Source organism: Blastomyces gilchristii, assembly GCF_000003855.2.
Source record: "Blastomyces gilchristii SLH14081 genomic scaffold supercont1.2, whole genome shotgun sequence".
NCBI lineage: Eukaryota > Fungi > Ascomycota > Eurotiomycetes > Onygenales > Ajellomycetaceae > Blastomyces > Blastomyces gilchristii.
The window spans coordinates 4,100,669-4,120,426 of record NW_003101681.1 but is presented as its reverse complement, the minus strand read 5'-3'; the positions used below and the strand labels follow the sequence as shown (position 1 = coordinate 4,120,426).

Genomic DNA, 19,758 nt, shown 5'->3' with positions numbered 1-19,758 from the left:
ATCAATTCATTCTGTTTTTCATATTTTCTATTTAAAGCTCTATAAGTAATATCTCAGAGCAGAGTCATCTCAGCTGAATAATATTAAGATTAAGAGTAATACTGAATATCTTATGAAGAAAATATTGAATAAGTAAATATATTATAATAAGCTTCAATATCTTATTAAATGAGAAGATTATTTATTATCAGAGAATTTATAAGAACTGCTTGAGCATTTGAAGAATACTGAGAAAGAGATTGTAAGCTATGAGACAGCTAGTAGAGATTACTCTGTTATATATCAGAGATATTGAGTAAGAAATACTGCTAAGACTTCTTATTTTTTCTTAAAGAATTTTTTTAGAGATAATCTTATAGTGATAAGCTGATATCTTATAAGCTCTGTAACACTCTTCTTCTATTTTCTCTCAAAGAATTTTTTAGAAGTTTAATGAGACTACACAAGTATAAAATTCCTGAAGTGATTAGAGAAAAGAAATATTTGAAATTAATAAAAAAATTAATATTATTGATCTGCAGATCACTGCTATTTTAATGAGATCACAGCTCACTGAAAAAGTAAAAAGAGAGAATCTCAGAGTCTACTTATTAATAACTACATTCTCACTAAACTTATTCTTCACTGTTGAAGTCTTCAGCACTGATATCTTTATCTGCTGAGAAGTTAGTACTGTGACACTATAGAGAAGCATGCTGCAGAAGAGTATGCATACTGTAGAAGAGTATAAAAGATACTGAAATTATCAACTTATGAACTTATAAAGCATCTCAGTTATCTGTTTTAACTAAAGTGAGATTCTCTTCAATTAGTGATTAATCTCTGTGATACTTTCAACAGTGATACTAGCTGACTTCTTCTTAAGATCAGTCATTCTGAGATGTTTTTTCATCTCAGAGACTTATGCTTTTATCTTCTTTTATAGATGAGTAAGAGAGATCTTCTCAGTCTTGATAAAATCTATCAATACTTAAAGCTTTAAGACTCTAACTCTGTACTGCTTGAGCATCTGAGCTTCTTGTCAGAGCTGATATGATATCTTCTTGTAGAGTAGATAATACTTACAGAAAGACAGAAGTCATTATTGCAGATACAATGAAAATAACAGAAGTGAGAGAAGAGATAGATATATAAGATATCTCTTTTCTTCAGCTGCTTAGTACAGTGTAGATAAGTAACAGTGCTGATCAGAGATCATACTGAAGCCTTCTTATAGAGAGAAGACAAAGAAACTGTAAGACTCTGCAGACTCAACTCAGTAGTATTCTAAGTAGAGCTCAGATATACTGTGAAAGAGGAACTACAGATTAAGCTTCTCAGAGTCACTATTTCTAAAATCAAGCTCTTCTCAGATTTCTCTCTAAATGACTACACAGAGTCATACATCACTGTGTTAACTGAGGGAGAAAGCAGTGTCACAACAGTAGTAGAAGAGACAGAGAAAGAACTGAACATAGACACACTAATCAGCAGAAGAGATGACATCTTACTACAAGACACAGTGACTATCATCACAGCTGTAAGAGAAGTAGAAGAAGAAGAAGAAAAAGATATAACAATGAGAGCAGTGCTTCTGCAGTCTGTTGACACTGTTATCTTTATCTTCAACTGAGCTTTCTTGACAGTCACAGAGATCACAGCTACATTATAAAGATATTTACTTACTAAAAAACATCAGAATAAGTTCTTTATTATTCTTCAAGAATGATACTCTTATACACTCACTGTTACAATTGAGAAGAAGAGAAAGAAAAATATATCATAGAAGAGAAGAATCTTTTTGAAAAATTCTATCACTACTGTTAACTTTGTCTCTGAAATACATCACTTTTACAGAGAATTTCATATATAGAATGAAATATGATGAGAGATCTGTAAGTCACTTATTAACTACATTTTTCACATTTCAAATTAATATATAAGAAACTCACTTATCACATGTTTAATTTGAATGAAGATGAAAAAAGAAAGATCTATGCAGTTAGCAGAAAAACTCATCTATTTCTTTATATCACACACAGTATATACACTATCAATTAATTGATAACTATTGCTATATAACAAAGATAACTCTCAATTCAGTAATCTTAAGAGCATCAGAACTATACTTTTAAAGAGAAGAGTATTATTATACTCTCAGCCATGTCAAGACCTTGCTGCAGTTTCACACAGCTTATTACTTTTATACAGATGATTTCATCTCATCTGAACTAGTTTTCAATCACTCTATGACATCATTCAGATATATCATAGAAAGATCTGATTAATGAATATAAGAATCTCACTTCTATATAAGATCAGTAGATTACTCTTTCTTAACAGTGAGATATCACTGAGATATCACTGCAGCTATTCTCACTTGTAGAATAGAAGAAGAGTATCTGCTTATTATCTATATAGAATAGCTAGATACTGACTTCTCATTAAAGAAGTCAGTGATTCATTTTTCTTCTACTGAAATATATATAAGAGTTACTATGTTTCTTATATAATTTTCTTAGTATACTAAGTATTATATCTGTGATATTCTCACAATAACTCTGTAGCCTATGAGCTCACTATTCAAGCAAGATAGTCAAGCTCATTTATATGACTTCTTAAACAACTATCTCTACATGACATCACTGACTAGTCACTGCTTCAGTTTCATCACGTTACAATACTTACAAGAGTCTATAAGAGTTCAAAAGTTAATATCTTCTTCAGTATGCTAATCTTTATTCAATTCTCTCAAGATTGATCACCTGCTTCTAGAATCTTGATATTGAAGTCAGAGATAAATGTTGTAGAAGAAGTATTTCTCTGTCAGATACTCTGTAATTAATCTAATACTTTCTGTTGCATAGCAGTATCTCAGAACAGAATATCAAGATGTTTAATAATATTATCAGATATTTACAATGCTGATTTACATACTTTCATTTATGAATAGAACTTCTGTTTCACACAATTCTTCAATTATTCATTGATATATCAATCTTAATTGATTAGTGAACTGATGATATCTTAATTTATACTCAGTTTTACAAGCATTTTCATTCTTCATGATGAGTAGAGAGTGAGATTAAAAGTATTAAAATATGTGAGAGTATCTAAGTATTCTTTCAGCACTTTTATATTTGATTCTGTAGATGTTGAAATTGCATGAGTTTCTTATTGAGTTAATTGTTAAATTTCCTTGTATTGAAGTTGTTGAGTTACATGCATATCAGCTATCTGTTGCTGTTGTAATTTCAACATTACTCAGAGTCACTGTGATACTGTGTCTATACTTGTATTCGATAGTTCTTTCATACTATTATTAGACATGATTAGATCAATCATCAGATATGTGATATCTGTGAAATTGAAAGAAGAGTAATTATATAAATATCTTATACATCTGTAGTATCAGAACTCTTAAGTCTTTTACTGACATTCTCTTTATAAGATCTTATTACAGAGTTAGAGTGACTGATAAGTAAGCTTCTATCTGAGAACTCAGTATCTGATTAACTATTTAACTGTTTCTTTATTTCTTACATGTTATTATGTGTTTGAATATCTCAGTGAGTAATTGTTTCTAATAAGAAGATGATATGTGAATAATTATTTTTAATAAGAAGATGATAAATGTTTTTCAAGTGTAAGAGACCTACACTGAATAGATTGATATGATATTGATAGATCTTATATAACAAAGTGAAAAATGTTAAAGAAGGAAAAGAAAGAGAAAGTGTGAGAGTCAGTAATTAAAGTGAATATTTATACACATATGTGATAATGTACATAGTGAAGCTTTGAGCCGGGAGAATTTGTACATATTTATGATAACTGAGAATTGACAATTGAGAATAAAGCAGTAGAAATCTGTGAAGTGTAATAAAATAGTCTATATAATTAATCAGACACAGTCTGTTATAATACACTATTGAAATCTTTCATTGAATTCATTATTAAATCTTTTATTAAATACACTATTAAAATCTTTCATTGAATTCACTATTGAAATCTTTCATTGAATTCACTATTAAATCTTTTATTAAATCTATTATTAAATCTTTCATTGAATCTGTCATTAAATCTTTTATTAAATACACTATTAAAATTCTTTATTAAATCTACTATTGAAATCTTTTATTAAATTCACTATTAAATCTTTTATTAAATTTACTATTGAACTATTTTATTGAATACACTATTGAAATCTTTTATTGAATTTATTATTGAATCTTTTATTAAATTCACTGTTTTATCTTTAATTTAAAGTAGTTTAATATCTTAATTTGATGAATACTTTAATTAATTAATAAGAAAACAGTTGCTTCATATAAATATTAATAAGAGTATATTTCAAATTATAAGAGATGAATTAAAAAGTTCACTATAATAGATAAAATTACAGAAATTCAAAGTATCTTTATTTACTATTTATAGTGATAAGAACAGATCTTGTACTACTTTTACTTTTAAATTTATATTATAATAAATTGTAATCTGAATCTTTCTAATTATTATAATATTATTCTATATAAGTACATCTGAAATATTCTTTTATATCTTTTTCTCTTATGAAGTTCTTAACTGTATAATATAAAAAAGCTTTAAAATCTTTATTAAATCTCTTCAGAATTAAAGAGATATCTGATATAATCTTTAACTTTATATTATATATTGAACAGAGTTCTCTAGCAGTTTCAAAATAGTGAAGATTTCATTGAATTTAATATATATAAATAATAATTAATACTTCATATAATCTTAGTAAGTTAGTAGATATATAATTATTCTTAAGAAGATATACAATCTTATTAATTGAAATCACAGAGTTGAGATGACATATTGATGATAAAGAGAAGAAAGATGTATATTTGAATGATATTTGATTGAAAAAGACATGTATTGAATGATATTGAATGATTCTAGAGAAATGCAGATATTTTGATTTTTTGGTGGTGTTTTGCTACTAATTTTCAGAGGGGGCTGGGAAAATTCTGTTTTCGCAAGTAATATGTCCGCCACAATACCCCAAAACGCCAGCCGCCGCCACTTTCACTATCAGCACATCACACATCGCCAAAAACTTCCCCCGCAATCCGCAAAACCCCTTCTCAGGGCCTAAAGAGCGACTTACACTACGAAAACTATACAATCATGGCCACCTCCGTCGCCCAGAAGCGCCTTTTTCACGAATACAAGCTCCTCTCCACCAGCCCACCAGACGGCATAACAGCCGGGCCCGTCAGTGAAGATGACATGTTTCACTGGGAGGCGCTGATCCAGGGTCCCGAGGGCACACCTTTTGAGGGCGGCGTGTTCGCTGCTGAACTCAAGTTCCCCAGGGATTACCCGCTCAGCCCGCCCACGATGAAGTTTCTGGGTGGTGGGGTTTGGCATCCGAATGGTATGTGAAATATATATAATATCCGGTGGCTGTGCTTCTGTGCTTGGATGATGATGGCGCGCGCTGTAGTGATCACCCTGGATATTTATTACATGTTCATGTATAGCACATTACAAGCGACTAACTATGTTTTCCCTTGTACTCTTTACACGTAGTATACCCCAACGGCACCGTGTGCATCTCCATCCTGCATCCGCCAGGGGACGACCCGAACCACTACGAGCATGCGTCGGAGCGCTGGAGCCCCATCCAATCAGTCGAGAAGATTCTTATTTCCGTCATGAGTATGCTTGCGGAGCCAAATGATGAGAGCCCGGCAAATGTCGAGGCGGCCAAGATGTGGCGGGATCAGAGGAGCGAGTATGAGAAGAGGGTGCGTAGTGAGGTTAGGAGGAGTTTAGGGCTTTGAGTTTTGGATACGAGGGGGGGGAATTGGAGGAGCAAGGGTTCATAGAGCGTTGTTTTTCTTTTATATAATGTGAGTTATCGGCGTTTTTGTGTCTTGTTTTCGAGCGGGGTAGGGGTTAGGTTAGTGGATACATGATTTGCTTTGATTGAGAGATTCATTAGTTTTAGTTCATTGGGCGTGGAGTTTTTATGGACTGGTTTTGTTCTTATACAGCGATTTTTATACGATCACCGTTGCCTTCTTCCTTGTATCTCTCGCCAGCGCTCCCCTGAAACGGCTTAGAACACCCTCTTGATCAATGTCTGCAACTTCCTGTCCAGCCATCTCTCAATACCCCACTCCCGTTCATACAATATCTCAATCTCCGCTTTCACATTTGACATGAGCATATGCTGCAGTTCCCCTCTCCAGGCCGGCTCTGGCCCATCCTCTGCGAAAACAGGGCTTCGGGACAACATGTCCTGAGCCTTCTTCCGGTCACGCGAAGTCAGGGGAATTAGAACGTCATCATCCTGCTGATATACTTCAATTCTAGAAGCAACTTCGGAGGATTGAAGGCCAAGCCACTGCATTTTATTAACGGTAAGGTTGGGATTGTCATGTGCCTGCGCCCTCGAGCCGTATTTATAAGTAGACATGATAGCAATGCCGTCTGGGTCGCTGTCAACTAGCATGAAAATAGGAGGTTGGTTGGAGCGCAATGCTCCTGATACTGATCCTGGGGTTCTGGATAATAAGTGGAGGAATGCACGGGTGCAGATGTCTGGGTACCCCTTCGCCTGAACATTATTGCGATTTTAGAATACTCACGATTGATTGGAATATGAAGGGGAAATTATAAAGGGGATTGTCCTTACCGTGATAAGGATCCCTGGGCCGGCAGCAGAAGTTTTGTGGTAGTTAGCAGTTGCCAACCTGTGGAATGTCGCCTTTCATGTTTGATTTGTCAGTGTCGAGACCCGGCTATAAACTTGTTGTTACATTTGTATGTACATTGTTATCTTACCTCTTTCTCGATAACCAGAATCCATCGAACAGCTGAGATGTCGAAGTTCCTGACCGTTTCAGCCCGAGGAACGAGCATGCCCTATATATATATATACGTCAATAACCCGTGCAAACGAGCCTCCTGGACTAGCAAAGGCAACCTCAGAATGAACGCCCGGGTCTACCACGGAGTCATCGTTAAGTGTGATGTTGAAGCTTCCCACAAGAAGTCCTTTGGCTGCTGCTGCCTTGTATAATTCACAAGTTAGCAAGAACAAGATCCCATCATCGGAGGCAATGGGATATTCCGGTTAATAATACCACGTGCAACGCTGTCCTATCGACACCAATCGTACAGGCAATGTCGTCAATGCATCGGTCTACTACACTCTGGGATCCAAAGTAAACAGGATCAAGATAGTAGATATCCCGCTTCGAGCTAACGAAATCACCCCGAATGGCCTCTGATATATGTCCAAGGATTCGCAACAGGACCGCTGGATGATATAAGAAGAACAATGAGATCAATTCAAGCCCAAGGAATACGCTAAAACATAGCATCGCACTGGGTTGGGGCGTAACCTACCGAAACGCCAACCTTCTAACACGGTTTTCCCTGGCCATGAATAGGTGCAGGAAAGGTCAGCAGTGTCACATTGTAAAGCGCATGTTTCCGGATTTACCGAGAATTGGGCATGATTTGAGCGCCGTCTTAGAGTGATTGACGGGCATCCGTCAGCTCTCGTTAGGCCATCTATGAGCGAATCCAGGAGTTCTGTAATAAACTTGCGAACCTTGTCCTCTGGGGATCCATTTCCAGGGTGCGGGTTAGGGTCAGGGTGAGGGGCTGGAATCCCCAACGCTGATGGCTCCGACGTCATTGGGACCAAATGATATATATATCTTGATAGGTATATTCTTGGAACTGGGAGGTATCAGTTGACTTTAAAATGGAAGATTTGCCAGGAGTAATGGAAGAAGGGCTGCCTGGTGGCTGTTACCAGCTCTCAGGTAGAGTTGTAGCCTCTGAAGGCAGGTTCTAACTTAAATGAATGTGATGTTGAAACAGAAATGAAATTAATTATGTGGTTTGAAAACAACACGCAAAAAGAGCCAATAGAGGTATTCTCTTGCGCAAGATCGAAAGAGAAGATATATGTCATGAACAATTGTAGTTTCGAAGATGTAATTAGAGATTCAGAGCAGCAAGAACTCCGCAAATACGGGCGTTTAAGAGTGTGGCAACAGAGATATTCTCTTGATAAGTCGAAATACAGATAACAAATTGACTAGAATCTTGAGATAAATCCCGGAGGATTGTCTCCCACAAAACTGAAAGACAAGAAGAGGGTTTAAAGATGAAAAGATGAAGTTAGCGTTGACGTTGATAAGGAGAGATATATACCTGATTACATAATCAGCCTCTCTTGCTTGAATCTGTTGGCTCAGACTCTTGGAGGATAACGTTGTTGTGTTGTGTGTGTAATCTATCTACGCGAGTTACACTAAATGGATAGGTTGGGGTGGCACGTGACTAGGGTAGGTGTAGTAATCACCAACACCCCCCCTGCTACACTGTGGCCTATAAGCCGCCACCCGGGGCCTCCCTCATCCTCAAATCTTTCAAAAATGCAATAATAATTAATTACATCAATCAGACCCTGATTTCCTCATTAGAAAAGACATTCATACAGCAATAACTGTAAAAATCAAGAAATATATGCAAAATTCATTGATTCACTGTATTATTATTATCATTCAATCATTCCTTCTTCTCAATTTCCTGAATATCAACTCTTTTGATAAAATCTTCAAATGCAGGCTTCATCAGTGACTTGATAAGACTGTCAGCTATGTTCACTGTAGAATTAATATATTTCATCATAATTTTCTCTTTTTTAATCAAATCACAGAGAATATGATATCTAATCTCAATGTAATATGATCTTTGTATTAAGAATTCTCTCTTTACTAGATCAATTGCTCTCTTATTATTAACTTATAGATATAAGCATATTTTCACTTTTTCATCATTTATTAATTCAGTATTATATAACATATCATTTAATCAGATTATCTCACAAGCTATTTTACTAGCTATAATATACTCAGCTTCTGTGATTGATTTAATAATAGATATCTATCTCTGCAACTATCATAAGATCAGTGACCTGTTAATTAATATAACATAGTCAGCAGTTGATTTGTATTAAGAATTCATCTTTGTTCAGTCTGAATCACAGTATGTTACAGAACTCAGATTCTCATTATCAATCTTCTTTCTATATAATATATCATGATTTTTCATCTTCTTAACATAATGTAGAACATGGTTCAACACTGCTTAACATGCTTTGTATAAACATGAGTTAAAATATGAGAGATAGTTGACTGTGAATGCCAGATCTGATCAGCTGCTTAAGACTAAATACTGCAATGATTTCAATTCTTGATAATATCTTATAGCTGTAAAGTTATTATTTAATTTATCATTCTCATCAGATGAGAATTCCAGTTGTATACTAGCTATTATCAGAATGTTAGCTGAATTTATCTTATTCATACTGAAATTTTCAAGAATCTTCTTAATATAACAGCTCTATGTAATCACTAGATCATCATTTCTCTGATATTTAATCTTTATTTTAAGATATAACTTAATCTCTTTAACATTCTTTGTCTCAAATCTCTTTATAATCTCTCTTAATACTCAGTCTAATTACTGTTCTTGAGATTCTGTCATTTAATAATCATTAATATGCAATGTTAGATAGATCTTATGAATAGAGTGATATAGAAATTCATCATCATAAGATAATATCTTGAATTTCAATATAGTCAGATACTCTGTTATAAGAAAATATCATACTCTTACAGCTTGCTTCATTTTATATAGACTCTGATAAAATAATCTTATCAAGCTCTCTCTGCTGTACTTAACATCTGTGAGTAGTTACATATAGATTATCTCATTTTGAGGTAATATATTATTTAAAAACATGAATATATAGTTAATCAATTTAATCTTTCATTCTTTGACAGTTGATATAGTGAATAGACTACATGATATAGACTCTGATATCACTGCAGTATACAATCTTATATAATAAATACTCTGCTATTGCAAGAACTCTTTAATCACTTAGTAAGCTCTAAAATAGATGATTTCTTTCTTATTATTAAACTTCTGATTATATACTTATTTATCTGTAAGAATATTTATTTTCAGAGTCTTCTTAATAATAATATATATCTTCTTCTATTCAAATATCTTAATCTTCTTTTTCATTGTCTCATACTAATAGTCTTAGTCTGAGCTTCTCTTGACTTCTGTCAGTATAGTTGATCAGTCTGTCAGAACACTTAGAACAGAATTATTCTTATTAACAGAGTCTTCAGACTCTTCATTTATAACAAGCTGTGTCTTATTATCTAGAAGATAGATTGAATTAATTACACTCTCTAAATTCTTATTAGTAATCATCTTCAAAACATCTGACTTTTTCTTCACTAGATATTATAGTAAGTAGTGCTGTCATTCTTCTCTGATATTCAGAATATTCAATTTATTAGACAATTTATTGAAGTCTCTCACTGTATTTATAGATGTATTTGCACTCATGTCAAGAGCTTTATTAAATATGATATTTCATACAATCTCAAGATGACATGCAACAGAATCTCACACATGATATTGATGTAATTATTGATATTCAATCAGCTGTTATTTCTTACTATCAGTTCTATCTATGAGCTTATTCAACACTTTAAAATTCTTCTTGTAGATCTTACACTCTCATCTTCATATTCAATGAATAGAAGATTGCACTTCAGTTCAAGCTTTAAAAGATATAAATGATGTTTCTTTCTTACATTCAAATATTTTTATTGATATTGAGAATGTGTTGATCATTATAATCATAGCTTATATTACTTCATCTCAAAGTTCTCTTTCTAATTTACTATTAAAGTGTAGGCTTTGTATCTTTTCTGCAACTATTCAATTCATGTGTTTCACTAAGTCATTCAATTGTGATGTATCAGATGTAGTTATTTCATACACTATTTCTTTACTCTGATAGTAGGTTTTAAGTTCTTGACTCTTGAACTCTTCTTCATCATTTCAGTGTAGAGGTTCAACTTAATATTGTGTAGTTATCTCAATATCTGTGATAAAATTCATTAATCTTGCAGTAGATTCTCTCTTTCTCACTATAAGAATCTCAACTGCAGTTTTTATTGATATAAAGAATGCATTTGATCATGTTTCAAAGTCTAAGATGATTCAAACTTTGAAGATGTTAAAACTGCCACTTTCTCTAATAAAATGAGTTAATTGTTTCATGTCTAAAAGAATTATACAACTATTCTTTGATGGAAGAAAACAAGATAAAACTGAGATAAAAATAGAAGTACCACAAGGATCTTCAATCTCACCTGTTTTATTTGCAATATACACGGCATATCTATTCAAGAATAAAGGGATGAAAATAGTGAGATCTTCAAGTTATGTAGATGATATTGATCTACTCTACAGTTCAAAGACAATCAAAGAGAATTTAGAAGTGATTGAGAAAGCAGCAAAGAAAATCTTTGTTAGAGCAGATATCAATCTAATTCAATTTGATATGAATAAAACTGAGTTAATTCACTTTTTTCCCAGGTTTAATGAGAAAGAACTAAGTCTAACTCTTTTAAATAAAGAGATTAAACCCAGTTTGAATATCAAATGACTAGAAGTATGATTAAACTCCAAGTTGAATTTTAAATATTATATTCAACAAAGAATCATCAAGGCAGAGAGACTACTGAATAGTATAATCAGACTATTGAATACTGAGAGAGGTCTATTCTTTCAGGCTATGAGACAGTTATACATAGCCTGTATTACCTCAGTAGCTGATTATGAAGTTCAAGTTTGATGAAACAATCAAGATAACTTCACTGAACTCTTTCAAAGTCTATAAAACAGAGCTTTGAGAAGAATTCTGAGAGCATTCAAATCATCTTCTATTAAAGCAATGGAAATTGAAGCTTCAATTCCACCTCCTGCTATTCAATTTGAAAAGGCCTGTATAAACTATGCTCTGAGAGTCATGAAGATGCGCTTAAATCATATAATCAGAGGAAGAGTCTCTTCTTCATTTCCATCAGTTAACTCAGGAAATGAACTGAATTAAAATAGATTTCTTGATTGAAATGAGAATAATGCTTTAAAGAAAATACTCTCTCAACTGTATAAACTATGTTCCCTTATTAAGAATCAATTTTCTTCATTAAATGTTGAGAAAATTGATCATGAGAAGATATCTCTCTGAAGAGAAAAGCATGAATCTCTCATAGACTTACAAATAAATGAACTATCTAAAGAGAGAGAATATGAACAGCATTTGAAAAAGATCTCTACAATCAATATAAAAGACTCTATTCTGATTTACTCAGATGACTCAAAAAATGAGAATTTGAATAGATTAGGCACAGGCATTGCTTATACTGAAGATAATATCAATTTTATCTCAGATTTCTGGAATTTAGGCTGTGAATTTGAAGTCTTTGATGCTGAACTATTTACAATAGTGAAAGCTTTCAAACTTATTGAAATAAAATCTCATAAAAGAGGAAATAGTTTGAAAGAGATATGAATATTCTCTGATAGTCAAGCTGCTTTAAAAAGACTTAGAAATAGTCAGATTCATAATAATCAAATGAATCTTGAACTGATTTTAAACCCTGTTTTGAAAATTCAAAAGAGAAGAATATTAAAACTGATAATTTATCTGCATTGAGTTCCTGCTCATATAAATATTCATGGCAATGAATTGACTGATTCAGCTGCAAAAAAGGGTTCAGAATTAAGCAGATCTATTCAAAAATCAGTATTTTAATCTTTTATAAAGAGAAAGATAAAAGAATCTTGTTTAAATAAGTGAAATGAAAGCTGGTAGAAACAAAAGAAGAGCATACATTATTCAAGATTTGAGACAAAATCAAAGTGAAAATCATGTTTCATTAAATGTAAAAAGAAAATATTCTCATTCATAATTCAGCTGAAACTAGAACATGATTATTTTGAATTCTATATACAAAGATTTGATGATAGATTTGATTCAACAGAGTGCTCATTCTGCAATGTGAATGAAAATCCTGAGTATATTGTAATGCATTGTGCATTATACAATAGTCTCAGAGTCAGATTAAAGAAGAAGTATGATTTAAATCAATTAAATATGAGGTTCTTATTCTCAACTGAGACAGGAATTAAATACTTAATAGACTTTCTATCAGAAACTCAAGCAGCTACAAGAAAATGGCTGAATTCAGAAGTGTCTGAATATGAAGAGACAGAAATTGATTAGATATAGTTTATTAAAACAGCTATACACTATCTTTTAATAATTTTATTTTGTTATAGTCTCTCTTTACTGTACTTGTTTCTTTCTGTTCTTTTCTATCTATCTATTTAATATGTCTATTTTTAAGACTATGTTCTCTTTTCCTTTGTCATGATATTTTCAAATAATTTCAAAGTATCAGAAGGTGTTGAAATACTGTAATTTGTAAACAGTTTTTATATTCTGAGCTGGAATTTTCTGATTTTGCATATCTGAAATTGATAAATGTATAATAGTTGACTCTATAGATATAGGAAAAACTCTGAGAACTAAAGGTTCTCAGGTAGATGTCATAGTCTCTGACTGCATACATCTATAATTGAAGAATAATAATAATAATCTTTATAAGAATTGTTCATCTCTAACAGATTATATTATCTATTATACTCAATTAGTAGCTTGCACTCTCTCTAGTGAGAGTATCATTCTCATTGAAAAGTGTTTTTTCACCCTCTGTCAGATTGATGAAGAATCTCATTATCAGCTTAACAGCTCATGTTATAGATGCAAGGATTGAATATGTTATTCTTATCTGAATACAGATCTTACAGAATGATAAATCTCTGTTACTCTTTATTCTCATTTCTAGATATAAATCTGCTGTCATTTTTACAATATCTGCAGAATTCACATATTCTAGCTTTTAATGTCTTGCATCATCATAAGTTCTATAACCTTTGTATCATTTCTATCAGATAGTGTCAATATTGTGTCATCTTTTATCTGTAATATATTCACAGGTTCAAAATCATCATTAAGTATAGCAAACCAGATCAAGTCTCTGTATATAATCAGCCTTTTCATCTCATAGATATCATTCTTATTTAATCTTGCTGTAAATGAGAACATGCAGTCAGAAGATATAATCAATATAGTATGATTATTCTCATATATCAACTGCTTATAGGTATAACTCTGATGTATAAGCTTACTCATACTCATGAGATTCACTTCTAACTTCAGAATATAGTAGACATTATTTAACAGCATATTCATCTCTTTCACTGAAATCTTTGTATCTTCTATAGCTGCAGCAGAAATCACTATTTCATCTGTCATTTTCAACATCACTTTCATCTTCTGAGGTTTTGCCATGATAAGATCTCTGTGAGATGTGACATAAGTGCTCAATTCAGAATCTAGAATTCAGATATCTTTTCCTGTCTGATTACCTACATAGGTCTTTTCTTTCATGCAAAATACTTACTTCATGATATTGTAAACAGAAACAGCACCTGTATTTTTCACATTCTTGTCTTTTTCCTTGTTTCTATAGATATTGAAGTTTGAAAAATGTTTCTCAGAGTATTTCTTTCAACAGTCAGTCTGAATATGATCAATCTTTTGACAATGATAGTAGGTTCTTGCATCATTATCTCTATGTTCAGACTTGAATTCAGTGTTCTTGTCCTTGTCATTGTCTTTGTCCTTGCCTTTCTTATTCTTGTCTTGAGTATTATTCGCAGGATTTTTCATGAATTCAGTACTACTGTTTTCCATAGTAGAAAGGTGTAGAAGTATGTCACAGTATAATCGTATGAAGTCTTCTTCTAAAGGTCTCAAATTGTTCTTATCAATCTAGTTCATTCTATTCTTTATGAAGAATGCTCAATCTCTATTGACTTCTATCAGTAATCTATTGAAAAACACAACATCTGTAATCTTATATCTCAGACAGATATAATTAGTTCTGATAATAATTAATTATTTAATGAAAGCTCTGTCAGATTCTTTGCTTTTGAAGATTATTTTAATAAGCTCTTCAAACAAACAAGTTCTGTGTATAGCAGATCTCTTGAAAAAGTTATCCTCTATGATAGTCTATAGAGTATAAGCTGATAATTTGAACTTCTTAAGTATCGTGAAATGAGTCTTGACCTGCAGAACAATTGCAGATCATATATAATTATATAATCAAAGATTGCATTCTTTTCAGAAACATTGCATATTCATAGTAGTATTCTTATCAAGACTATTATCTTTAAGAATATCATCAGTTTCAGACTGTTCTGTAGTTAAAAGAATTTCCTCTCTTTATATTGAGTAGTTAATGAATTCAGTGAGAATCATTGATCTTTTGATAAGTCTTACTTAACTTCTGAATTCTTCAAGAACTTTTGTTATAACAGATATCTTCTCTTTCTATTAAAGATATTCTGTCAGATTCACTCTTATCTTATTACTTACAAGAGTCTCACTTTTACTGATCTTTATTCACTCAATCTCATGCTGAAGTCTTGCAATTTTAAGTCTTATATAAGTCTTCTTACTTACTGAGCTATTGTTGTTCTAGTCACTTAAGTCTCTCACATTATCTAATATCTTACTGATATCTTTAACTGAGTCTTTATATTTATTGTTAAACTTATCAGATTATTCTTTCATAATCATATTATTCATCTCATAAGTCTCTGAGACAGTCACTTTTCAGTTCATTACAGGTGTTAATAAGCTCACACTCAATTCTTCTTATGCTTCAGATATTTGTGAATTTCTTCTTCTATATGTTAACATGTAATTCTTCATTAAGTCAGGCTTTCTACCTGATCTCAGGTTCATCATGAGTTCAATTAATTAATAAATTATCTAAGCACACTTATAATGACATGTGAAGATGTCAATTTAGCACATTATTACAGTTATTCATTGCCTATGAAGAGCTTCATAATCTCTTGAAGAATAACATTGTTGTGTTGTATGTGTAATCTATCTACGCGAGTTACACTAAATGAATAGATTGAGGTGGCACGTGATTAGAGTAGGTGTAGTAATTATTAACACAGACCAGACTAGACTGGCTGATGAGACTATTACATTTCTTAGCGTGAATCCTGCTGAGACTAGTCATTGAAAAAACATGCAAAGTAACTATTAATCAGATCTCAAAATGAGACTATGACTTAGAAGAATTAAGAAAGTAATCTCATTTAATTTCATTTAGTCTCATTCTTGACATAAAGTTACTATTTTAGAGATTTTAAAGTGTTTTTTAGACTATTTTTAATTTTTTAAAAAGTAATAATATTTGATAATACTTAAATAAGATTTAAAGTTATTTTGTAAGAAGTCTACACTGAATAGATCAGTATAATATTTATAGATCTTATAATACAAAAGTAGAAAATATTAGAGAAGGAAAAAAGAGAAAGTGCAGAAATTAGTAATTAGAGTGAATATTTATATACATATATAGTAAAGTTTTGAAGTAGAAGAATAGAAATTTCATGAGTTTTTTAGTCACGAATTAACCACTTCATCACAAACTCGCTCGATTTTTCAAATAAGACCTCATTAATAGATTCATCAAAAAGCTCTTAATTATACATAGACTGACCGTGTGACCGTGTCTGAGATCAGAATCAAACTTTACAGTTATTATATTATCTAAAAGTATTACTTCTGATTATAATTTATATTCATTACATTAATTTCAAATCACATTATTTCAAATATTAAAGATCTCAGATTCACTTTTTAAATAACAATCTAGTCTCAGATAAAGAATATATTTGAATTCTTAGTCACATTTTCATTCTGATTTCATTATTGAGAATGATATTAAATGAGACTATAAAATCACTTCTGACTTATATAATATTATAACATAGTACTCATTTATTGAAAATTCAATAGAGAGTATTATTAAATATTATTACTTTTCTAAATATAGATTATAATTCATATAATTTTAATTATGAAAAAAATATAAAATATAAAAAAAAAATGAAAAATGAAAAATAAAATAAAAACAAGAAAAAATTACAATGAAAAAAAAAGAGAAAGAAAAAAAAGAAAAAAAAGAAAAAATAAAAACAAAAAAAATCAAGATCACAGAACTGTAGTACTTTTAAAATACTTACTTCTCAGAGTTTTTATAATATTTATTATCAATTATATATCTCTTATAGTAAGAGTAATATAGCTGTAATAAGTTATTATTTTAATATTATCTAATAAATAATCAGTATATATCTGTATAAATGTGAATATTTAGAAAATATATACTTAAAAAGTGTGATCAGAGTGAACTCTGCTATCACTTGAATAATATTAAGAATAGAATACTGAAATTAATAATATCTTCTTAAAGTTAACTTCTCTTCTGATAAATATATCTGTGAAAGATAAAGAAGAGAAAGAAATAAAGAATTAATAATTCTTATATCTCTGAGTTCATATTATAATCATAATATATACTCTGAATGAGAAGATATCAGTGAGATGTCTACTTAACTTTAAGATGAATATTAACTTCATATTCTATTTGTTTTCTTTGATGAAGAGTTGAAAGAAGATAGACTTATCAGATTATATGAAATTTACTGATAAAATAAAGTATCACTATTTTAGCATAATTCAAGTGAAGTATATAATTACAGACTTAGAAGAAATCTTCAAGAAGAGCAGTCTACTTCTTCATACTGTTAATATTATAAATGAGAATGTTATTCTAGATCTTCTATGATTGAGAGAAAACAATTCTCTCATTGACTAAGTCACTCAGATGTGGCAGTACTAGAACTGGCCGCTGAAACCATTAATTTCATGTTTGGTCTCATTTGGTCTGGTCTCATACATTTCTTGGCGTGAATCCCGCTGGAACTAGCCATTAAAAAAACATGCAAAGTGACTATATATTAGATCTTAAAATGAAACCATGACCTGAACAAAATGAGAAAGTAGTCTCATTTAATCTCATTTAGTTTCATTCTTGGCATAAAGTGACTATTTTTAGACATTTTAAGGTTTTTTTTAGACTATTTTTAATTTTTTAAAAAGTAACGCTTTTTGGTAACACTCAAATGAGATTTAAAGTCATTTAAAGCAATAAAAATAATTTAAATTGAGAAGTGGAAATCATGATCTCATTTGAAAAATATGACAAGAGTAGACAGTAAGTTTCACTGAGACAGTATGAGACTACTATCTAATGTTAAAACCGTGTAATGAGATCAGTTGAATTGATAATGAGACTATCAAAAAATCTGGTCCTGGTCTCAGACACGGTCACACGGTCAGTCTATGCCTTACTAATAAAGAGATAGTGATAGAGAAATCTGAAGAGTTTCATCAGAAGAATCTTGAGAAAAAGATAGAGTCAATATACTATGTAATGAATAACTGAGACTTGAAAATAGATGAAGAAGTTATTATTCTCACTGTAAGATTAGCAGTGATATTCATTATTAAAGATAAATGAACATAATATCTCTTTACAGATTATAAGAATGTCTTTGCAGAAAGAGAAGCAGTGAAGTTTTCTGACATTAAGATATGATATAAGATCTGTCTTGAAGATGATATAATAGCACTGTACAGATCTCTTTATAACTTATCTATAAAGAAATTGAATATTCTGTACAAGTATCTTGAGAAAGTGTAATTGAAGAACTGAATACACTTATCAAAGAGTCTGACAGAAGCATCTATACTCTTTATACTCAAGAAGAACAGTAGACTATATCTATGTGTAGACTATAGAGGTCTTAATAAGAATGATAGTTAAGAATCACTATTTATTACTATTAATTGATGAGATGATTGATTAATTATCTGAAGCAAAGATGTTCTCAAAGATTAATATATAAGATGTCTATCATAGAATCAGAGTTAATAAAGATAATATTTGAAAAACAGCTTTTCATATCAAATACAGTAATTTTAAATATCTTGTTTTATCTTTTAATCTTTGTAATACTTCAGTCATCTTTCAGATCTATATAAATGAGACACTGTGAGGCCTTGTCAATGTGTTCTGCATAGTATACTTAGACAACATTCTAATCTTCTTGAAAATAGAGAAAGAACATGATACTCATGTTCAAGAAGTGTTGAGTCACTTGAGACAGTATCAACTTTATACAAATACTGAAAAATGCTTATTCTACATGCAGAAGATTGATTTCTTAGATTATATTATTGAGATTAATAGCATCTTAATAAACAGAAGCTGAGTCTCTGCTATTAATAACTGATCAGTGCTGTGAATATACTGCAAGATGCAGATGTTTCTAGAATTTATAAATTTCTATAGATAATTCATCTATGCATATTCACAGATTACTGTTTCTCTTACAGATCTGTTAAAGAGAAGTGTGAAAGACAGAAAAATAAGACTGTTTATTCTCACTCAAGATACTGTGCAGATATTTGTAGACTTAAAATAAGCTTTTACAAATATTACAATACTGAATCACTTTAACTCTGACTTATTCAGTCAGTGTGAGACTGATATATCTGAGAATAAGATCTGTGAAATCTTTTCACAGTTGACACTGAAGATCTTTCAACATTGAAAGAATCAGAGAATAATAAACTCTGAAAATACAGATAATAAAATGTCTGTAAGAGAAGACTTTTTCACAGAGTCTATAAGACACTGTGAATAGAGATCAGTGATCTTCTTCTTCAAGAAGTCATTACTTATACAGAGAAGGTATGATACTCATAATTAAGAGATATTAGTAATTATTGAATTTTTTAAGATTTGGTGATATTATCTTCAGAATAGTAAGTACTCAGTACAAGTTATCACTGATTATACAAATTTGCATTATTTCTTGACAACAAAGAGCTTGACAGAATAT

General features: G+C 31.1%; 4 protein-coding genes across 4 annotated transcripts; 1 reads left to right on the top strand and 3 right to left on the bottom strand.

Moving 5' to 3' along the window:
• The first annotated feature begins 4,396 nt into the window (after positions 1-4,396).
• On the top strand, positions 4,397-7,133 carry BDBG_01274 (ubiquitin-conjugating enzyme E2-18 kDa). The gene is made up of 2 exons (XM_002628320.2): positions 4,397-5,383; positions 5,539-7,133. The coding sequence occupies exons 1-2, from the start codon at positions 5,134-5,136 to the stop codon at positions 5,790-5,792; spliced, it is 504 nt and encodes a 167-aa protein (XP_002628366.1). The 5' UTR covers positions 4,397-5,133; the 3' UTR covers positions 5,793-7,133.
• Positions 4,907-8,163, bottom strand: BDBG_01273 (meiosis-specific topoisomerase Spo11). The gene is made up of 6 exons (XM_031720267.1): positions 7,366-8,163; positions 7,101-7,276; positions 6,941-7,027; positions 6,799-6,879; positions 6,650-6,721; positions 4,907-6,571 (listed from the first exon to the last, which is right to left on the bottom strand). The coding sequence occupies exons 1-6, from the start codon at positions 7,658-7,660 to the stop codon at positions 6,071-6,073; spliced, it is 1,212 nt and encodes a 403-aa protein (XP_031576373.1). The 5' UTR covers positions 7,661-8,163; the 3' UTR covers positions 4,907-6,070.
• A 5,644-nt stretch (positions 8,164-13,807) lies between these two features.
• BDBG_16346 (uncharacterized protein) lies at positions 13,808-14,383 on the bottom strand (the record flags this gene model as incomplete). Its single annotated transcript, XM_031724314.1, has 3 exons — positions 13,808-14,004; positions 14,104-14,276; positions 14,379-14,383. The coding sequence occupies 3 exons, from the start codon at positions 14,381-14,383 to the stop codon at positions 13,808-13,810; spliced, it is 375 nt and encodes a 124-aa protein (XP_031576372.1).
• Positions 14,384-14,485: 102 nt separating this feature from the next.
• On the bottom strand, positions 14,486-14,671 carry BDBG_16345 (uncharacterized protein; the record flags this gene model as incomplete). Its single annotated transcript, XM_031724313.1, has 1 exon — positions 14,486-14,671. The coding sequence occupies one exon, from the start codon at positions 14,669-14,671 to the stop codon at positions 14,486-14,488; it is 186 nt and encodes a 61-aa protein (XP_031576371.1).
• Between the last annotated feature and the right edge of the window lie 5,087 nt (positions 14,672-19,758).